Source organism: Miniopterus schreibersii (assembly GCF_964146895.1).
Source record: "Miniopterus schreibersii genome assembly, chromosome: 1".
NCBI classification, from domain to species: Eukaryota; Metazoa; Chordata; class Mammalia; order Chiroptera; family Miniopteridae; genus Miniopterus; species Miniopterus schreibersii.
This window is the reverse complement of record NC_138101.1, coordinates 122,214,290-122,221,789: the sequence shown is the minus strand read 5'-3', so window position 1 is coordinate 122,221,789 and position 7,500 is coordinate 122,214,290. Positions and strand designations below refer to the sequence as shown.

At 52.0% G+C, this 7,500-nt stretch overlaps 1 protein-coding gene across 1 annotated transcript; it reads right to left on the bottom strand.

The window, feature by feature from the left end:
• Positions 1–957: 957 nt before the first annotated feature.
• On the bottom strand, positions 958–6,041 carry FOXA1 (forkhead box A1). The gene is made up of 2 exons (XM_081148497.1): positions 5,525–6,041; positions 958–3,280 (listed from the first exon to the last, which is right to left on the bottom strand). Exons 1-2 carry the CDS (start codon positions 5,594–5,596, stop codon positions 1,946–1,948), a joined length of 1,407 nt encoding a protein of 468 aa, XP_081004623.1. The 5' UTR covers positions 5,597–6,041; the 3' UTR covers positions 958–1,945.
• Between the last annotated feature and the right edge of the window lie 1,459 nt (positions 6,042–7,500).

The following is a 7,500-nucleotide window of genomic DNA, read 5'->3' as shown; positions in this document are numbered from 1 at the left end:
TGGTCTCCCTTGTCCCCCCCTCCCCAACGTGACCAGGATGGTTATGTTTTGTTTCTCTTTTAATGTAAAGAGGGTTCAGGATTCTCTGTTGTAGACAACTTAATTTTAACAGCCACATCTGATATTTTATTCTCATTCAAATTCTTCTCAGATAAAGGAAAATGATATATTGGGAAAGGGGGAAAGGTAGTTTAATAGTATTTGATTTCAGCGTGGAAAGGCTCAAAGGAAACATAGTAGGCTTAAGCCCATGTCAAAAACTGAAGTAAACATTACTTGGAATAAAGAATCTTAATCTCAATTCTTGGGATATTATTTCAATTTATCTATCCAGTTTTACTGAATTTCTTTAACCTTTTTTTTTTTTTTTTACTAACTACATGTTCCTATAATAAACATAAACAAAACAATTCTGTTTTAGATTATTTTACTTTTTGTTATTTACATTCAGCGCCAGACTTTGAAAAGTACCATATTCAGATTATCTATTTTGGATTTAATTAATGAAAATAACAAAAATCTTTTTTTTTTTTTTTTGGGTTAACATTTGATTTATTTAAAGTCCTTAACTGCAAATGATCAAGAACATATTCCACGGCTTAAAATTTATTATTTTTGTTATTTAAATCAAATTAATTACAATCACATTGATAAAAATTAACATTTTAATTTGTATTTTAAACCATCATTTAAAGCAATTTCGACTGTAAAGAAAGAAAAAACCATGCAATAAATTAACATTGAGGAAGCAAAGAGGAATATTGAAACCCGCCTGACTATGCTAACACCATGTCCAACTGTGAAAAGTGCATCAACACTGCATGAACAAGCACACGATGACAATAATTAAAATTACCACAATCAACTGGATTTTGGAATCTGGAACCAAATTTTGAAATACGGCTCCCTATAACATCTCTCCTCCAACATTGTAATATTCCCTTTTTTTTTCTGGAGAAAAATATTCTTTAAATGGCATAGATACATTGAAGCTAATTTTATACATGTTACGTGACCTCAGAATGACATGACCATGGCACTCTGCAAAGCAAGGAGCAGAGTTAATGAGAATGGCAATTCTTGAGGAATTGATTCCCAGGGCTCTCTGTGGGGGGAGAGGACAAGGAGGGGGTGTCTCTGTAACTTGTTGGTCAGGCAACTCTTGCAAATGCAGAACGTATACCACCTACCTATTACCTCTATGTGTTATGTAAATATACGGAGGATGTCTACATATCCGAGCATGTGCATAAATAAGTCAGTACATAATACGTATGTACTTCATTTTAAGAAATCTGTTATCTGAATGTATCGGAAATGTAAGCAGAAAAACAAATGGCTCTGATGTTTATAATCTGTTTATGTTTTGCTGCATAATTAGCAGTACTGTCCTTCAATACTTTTAACAGCCCATGTGTCTACTTGTTTCCTCACCCTTTCGGTTCTTACGGTTAAGAGTATTGCCATAGACCTGTAAACTTTGTGCTTGGGGGGGGGGGGGCGGCCAGGTGAGAAGGGAATAAAAGTACAAACAAATATTTTACAAGCGTGACCATCTTTCTTTTTTTTTTTTTTTTAAATAAAACCTGCACACACTAGAATGTGTCTGGAGGGGAAAGTGGAAAGAAAGGGCAAGGGATACGGAAGTAGGAGGATTTTATATATACACATGTGGATCATTCAACTTTGTAGGGGGAAAAAAAAAAACCTTTGTTGGTCTGGGGTTGGTTTTCTTCCAAATAATATACACTAGGCATCTGAAGAACAACAAAGTAACAGTCCTTTGCACTGGGAAAAAGATTGTGCACACACACAAAAAAAATAAAAATAGTTGGTATTTTATTACGCTGTCGTCGGCTTGGTATGTGTGGTTTTATTTGCTTTTGTTTTCCCCCTCTCCTGCTACCGGCACGCTCACCACAAATAAACCCCTAGTCTAGGAGAGCTAGGAAGTGTTTAGGACAGGTCTGGAATACACACCTTGGTAGTAGGCCGGCTCCAGGGCTGAGGGCTCGATGGGGCTCCGCGCGGCCACCGAGGCGCTGCCCAGCGGCAGGCTGGCGGGCAGCGCGGCGCCGTAGGGCGAGTACTGCAGCGCCTGCTCGTACGCCTTGAAGTCCAGCTTGTGCTGCTGATCCGAAGACATGAGGTTGTTGATGGAGAAGGGGTGGTTGAAGGAGTAGTGGGGATCCCCTTTGAGGTGTAGCTGGGACTCGTGAGGCGCCAGCCCATGCACCGGGTGGGACGGGGGCACCGATACCAGGGCCCCAGGCCCAGAGCTGATTGGGGGCGCAGCTGAGGAGGCCGGCGTCTTCAGCTCCGACGCGCCCCCTGTAGCGGTCGCCCCGCCGTGGTCCAGAGTCTGGGGGCTGGCAGCGGGCCCCGGGGCCGGTGCGCCCTCTAGCTGGCCGGCCTTACTGTGAACCCCCCGATGAAGGGGTGAGTCGCCGCTGCCATTGGCAGAGGCCGAGGGGTCCTTTCGGCTCTCGGGGCCGCCCTTGGCGCCCCCACTGCCCCCGCTCCCGCCCCCGGCCCCTGGCTGCTTCTCGCACTTGAAGCGCTTCTGGCGGCGCAAGTAACAGCCGTTTTCAAACATGTTGCCCGAGTCCGGGTGCAGCGTCCAGTAGGAGCCCTTGCCCGGCTTGTCCGGGGAGCGCGCCACTTTGACGAAGCAGTCGTTGAAGGACAGCGAGTGGCGGATGGAGTTCTGCCAGCGCTGCTGGTTCTGCCGGTAATAGGGAAAGAGGTCCATGATCCACTGGTAGATCTCACTCAGCGTGAGCATCTTGCTGGGGGCCTGCTGGATGGCCATGGTGATGAGCGAGATGTAAGAGTAGGGCGGCTTGGCATGCGGGTAGCTGCGCTTGAAAGTCTTGGCATCTCCACTGCCCCCAGCCCGGCTGCGGCCCAGGTTGGACGGCGCGTACGCCATGGGGCTCATGCAGGGGTTCATGGCAGCGGCGTAGGGGCCCAGGCCGTTCATGGAGGCCCCAGGCTGCCCGCCCATGGCGCCCATGCCGCCGGGGCTCAGCGTAGTCCCCATGGCCGTCACTCCCGCCGCTGTCATGCTGTTCATGGCGCCCCCGGAGCCCCCGGGCATGCCAGCCACCGTGCCGGGGCTCAGGCCAGCGCCCAGGCCCGGATTTGCGTAGGACATATTGAATGAAGCTGGGGTCATGTTGCCGCTGGTGGTCATGGTGTTCATGGTCATGTAGGTGTTCATGGAATTCATGGAGCCCAGGCCCGAGTTCATGTTGCTGACTGGGACTGAGGAGTAGGCCTGGAGCAGAGAAAATGGGTGAAGAGCCCCGAAGAGCAGGGTTAGCAGTGCGCAAACCCCAAGGCAAGAGGAGCAAAGCATAGGACCCCCTACCCTGGGCAAACCTTTGGGGTTCTCCCCAAAACTAGCAAAGAGATATCTTTCGCTGCAGGGGAAAAAATCCTTGCGTGGCAAGCATGAAAGAAGCTCACAGCAAATGTCCCCCAGGAAGAGGTGTAATCGTCTTACACGCCAGACTCAGGGGCTGGCTTCTGGGGGTCCCTCCATCTCCTCTTCCATCCAAACAAGGCGGCCTTCCGGCCTCCACCCCAGACCCACCTCCGCAAAGTACGTGCCCCTTTGGTTAAAAGGAGGTTAAACTCCGAAAACAGAATTAAGCTCTGACCCTCTTCACCTTAAGGATGCTGTGGGTTGGCAACAGGGCACCAACTCGGCACCTATCTCACTTAAACCTGCCAGGTGGGCTGACTGCATAGCAGCCTCGGATCTGCGGACCTGTGGGGTGGCTAGTAATTAAACTCTCCTGAGAGAGTAAAGCATCCTTGGCCATACCACCATCCATTTCCCAACAACTGGCTTTACTGTCTTAGCAGTTTTTGCCAAATGGTGACTTTTTGTTGTTTATTATATTTTTAAGTAGTATTTTCCATCTACCTGTAGCAACTGTAATATTAAGAGAGAAAGAAACTCACAGGTTAAGTTTCGGGAAAAAATTTAAAAGAGACCTACAACAGGAGAAGGGGTAGGAAGGGTTGCTAGTACTATCAATACACCACATCAATTAACTTTAAGATGACTTTACATGGATCCCTCTTTAAGCCACTCAAAAACTTGCACTAATTTCGTTATGTATTTCTAGCCCCCTAACGTTTGAAAATTTTGTGACACAATTGTTGAAATAATTATTCTCTTTCACACACTGACATGTTGCTGTTGATCATTTCAAACCCTGGTTAATAGTTTAAAATACTTTAAAATTCCAAAATCAAAGTCTACTTATTTTTTACTTCCCAATTCTCACCTTTAACCTGTAAGAAACCTCTTTTTCCATAGAGGGCTTAATTGACTAGTGGGTGGAGATGACTGCATCTGAATTAAACCTGAGAAAGAGTTCTGAGCTCCTTTTAAAATTATCAGTAGGAGAAAACCCTTATCAATAGCAATTTTGGAATGCAATAGATATATAAAAAATATAGAGTCCATAAATGTAACAGCTACTTCTCTGATAACTTAATAAAAATAATGATATCCTTACATTTGCTTTCATCAGGAAATAGGACTTCATTTTAAAACAAAAGGTGACCAAACAGATTTAACTAGGCACACACTCTGCTATGGTATGCAAATAACCTCGAGGTAAGTTGGTGAGGATATAAATATACAAATCTAAATAAATTACCATAAAATATTTCCTGATGGCATATTTTTCTGTCCCTCTCAAACTATTTTTCACTTTTTTGTCTTTTCCTCTCCCCCGAAATTGTCCAAGGCAGCTTCAGTAAGCATTTTCAATAATGGTAATCTTTTCTGAGGTAATCACTAGCTGTTTCCAGAGAAACCTACTGGTAGTGGTCCTGCCCGTACCTGACTTCCCTCGCAATCCCTTTGTGCACGCTGTAAAATAAACTACATGAACGTGCCACCATGGGGACAATGAAGAGAAACAGGTTCTTCACCCCAAGTGCCGGAGGAAAAGTCAGCTTGCACCAGCGCCACCTAGCGGTCCTGAGAAGAACGAGCACACTTTCCCCCCAAACGGCTTTTGAAGAAGTTTTATAAAATTTCGGAATCGGTTCCTTATTAAGGCGCTCAACTTAGCGGCAGCGCGCTTTCATCAGAAGACATCTGCGAGTTCAAATGCGGGAGGAAGAGGCCGCCCTTAGAGGCAAACTATGGCTTTCTCAGAGTGGCCTCCAACTCCCGCCAGCGCCAACCCGCGGCACCCCGCGCCCGGCTCCGGCTCGGGCTCTCCACAAGGAAGAGGCAAGTGCTTCCCAGAGTGGGCGCTCTCAGAGCCCAGAATAGCCCGAAATCCTTCCGTCCGCTCCGGGCGCTGAGCGCAGAGCGCGGCGTCCCGGCCTCCCTCGCCGGGCGGTGGATCCGGCTCCGAGGCCCGGCCAAGGCCGGCCCGGGGCGACACCGGGTGGGCGGGCAGCGGTGGCATCGAGGAGGCGCCCCCAGCCCGCCGCCCGGCCTCCCCACCCACGGGCCCCCAGCATGTCCCGCCTGCCGCCGGTCTCTCACCTCCTGTGTGTCCGCGTAGTAGCTGTTCCAGTCGCTGCTCTCATGCCCTTCCATCTTCACAGTTCCTAACATCCTGGAGCCACCCTGCCCGATGCGACCACACAGCCCGGGGCACAGCGACGGGCGGCCCCGAGGGGCGAGGCGGGGGGCCGGGAGCCGAGCGACCGCGGTCCCGGGAGCGCCCGCGCCGGCCCAACACCGCCCTAGCGAGGAGGAAGCCGGGCGCGGAGGGGCGCGGCGTGCGCGGCGGCGGCTCGGCGGGCGGGGGCAGGCGGCCGCGGAGCGCGGCGCCCGGGAGCGCCTCCGCGGGAAGTGAGCGCGCGGCCTCTGTGAGACGAGTGCAGTTGAGCTGATGTGGATCTTACGTCGTTCGAGTGCCCACCTCCTCGTCCTCTCCCCATTTGTCCGCCGCACAAAGACGCTCGCACCTACAAAGCCCGAGGTGCACCTGCGAGGCGGCCGCCCGCCAGCCCAGCCGCCGCGCCTCCCGCCCCGCGGCGCCGCCGCGCGCGCCCCCCGAGCCCCCTCCTGCCGAGCCCCCTCCCCCAAACGCGGCCCTCACTTTGTTTGCAAAGCAGCGTAGTTGGTTTAAGCCCGGAGGCTGGGGGGAGGGGGGAGTGGTGTGTGTGTGTAGGGGGTGTAACCCCCTTTGGAAGACGAAAAAAGAAAAATAGGCTGGGCGGGCGAGCTGGCGCGACTCTCGGTAGGACCCGCGCGGCCGGAGAAGGGCTGGGGGCGGTGGCGCTGGAGCTCAGGCTGGCGGGGCAGGGCCGGCGGAGCGGCCGGGTCCCTCCCCAGGGGGACCCGCCACCTTTCCGACGCCCGGGCGCGGGCAGCACGGGTCCCGCGCCCCTCCTGCCCTCCTGCCCGCTGCCAGCCCCCACTCTCCTGATCCTGACCTAAAGTACAGCCCCGGGAAACGGGAGAATACAGATTCCCACCCCACCCCCGCTCCTCCGGGCTTCAGGCTCGAAAAAGGGAAAAGTCCCACTTTTGGCCGGTCCCTAGGAGCTCGGCACCTGAGGCAGCCGCGCCGAGGCCGGAGGCCGACCCGGGCTCCGGGCTAGCAGAGTGGAGGCGCTGCCGCGAAACCCATACCTGCGGCTAAGAGCGGGTGAGTCACAGCACCGTTTTATACCTTTATGACATAACTTTTTTTTCCGCCTCGGTCTGCTCTACTCCCCTGTCATCGGTAGCAATCATGAAGAGGAAGAAGCTGAGAGCAGATGTCTGTGTGATAGGGCAGGCGGACCCGAGGCGGGCCGGCCTCCCTCCGCCCGGCCCCTCCTCCCGCCCCCCTTCCGCAGCCTTGGGGACTGAGCTGGAGGCGACCGTCCGGTTTCTGATAGGGAAAGGTCAGGGGGAGGGGACATCTCCCTAAAACTGCGAGCGAGCTGGGAGAGCCCGGGCGGCGCGGCGGGAGCGCACCTACTGGGCTAGAGAGGAGCCAGGCCGAAGCCTGCGGGGGTCCGCGGCGGCGCCCGGCCCCATCTCGGGCTTGGAGGGGCTGGGCTGGGACTCCAGGCGCTCAGTGGGTTGCTAATCGGTCCCGGACATCGGTGGGAAATTCTCTTCCGAACAAAGTCCCTTGGCTCCTTTGAGGCCCTGGCAGTGGATTGCCCACAAGTCCTGAGGCGAACCAGCTGCAGTGACCGGGCCATAGGCGCTGCGTTGGTGATAGGTTGCGTGATGGTGCATGTGTGAGTTTCTGAGTGTGGCTCTGAGTGTGTGTGTGTGCGTTTAGTGTGACCATATGTTTCTGAGTGTGTCGTAGCCTCTGTAGAAGCACTAGGTTTCTTTAAGTAGCAATAAAATGAAGTCTTTCTAAAATGATTAAGAATCCAGAAAATATTCTTGTTTGGCAAAGTTTTTAGAATGTTATTAATCTCATTTTGAGAAATGTGTTTTAACTTGTCTTCCAAACAGATAGCCCCCCCACCCCACCCCGTGCTTTGTTCTTTTAAATCTTTCTTCCT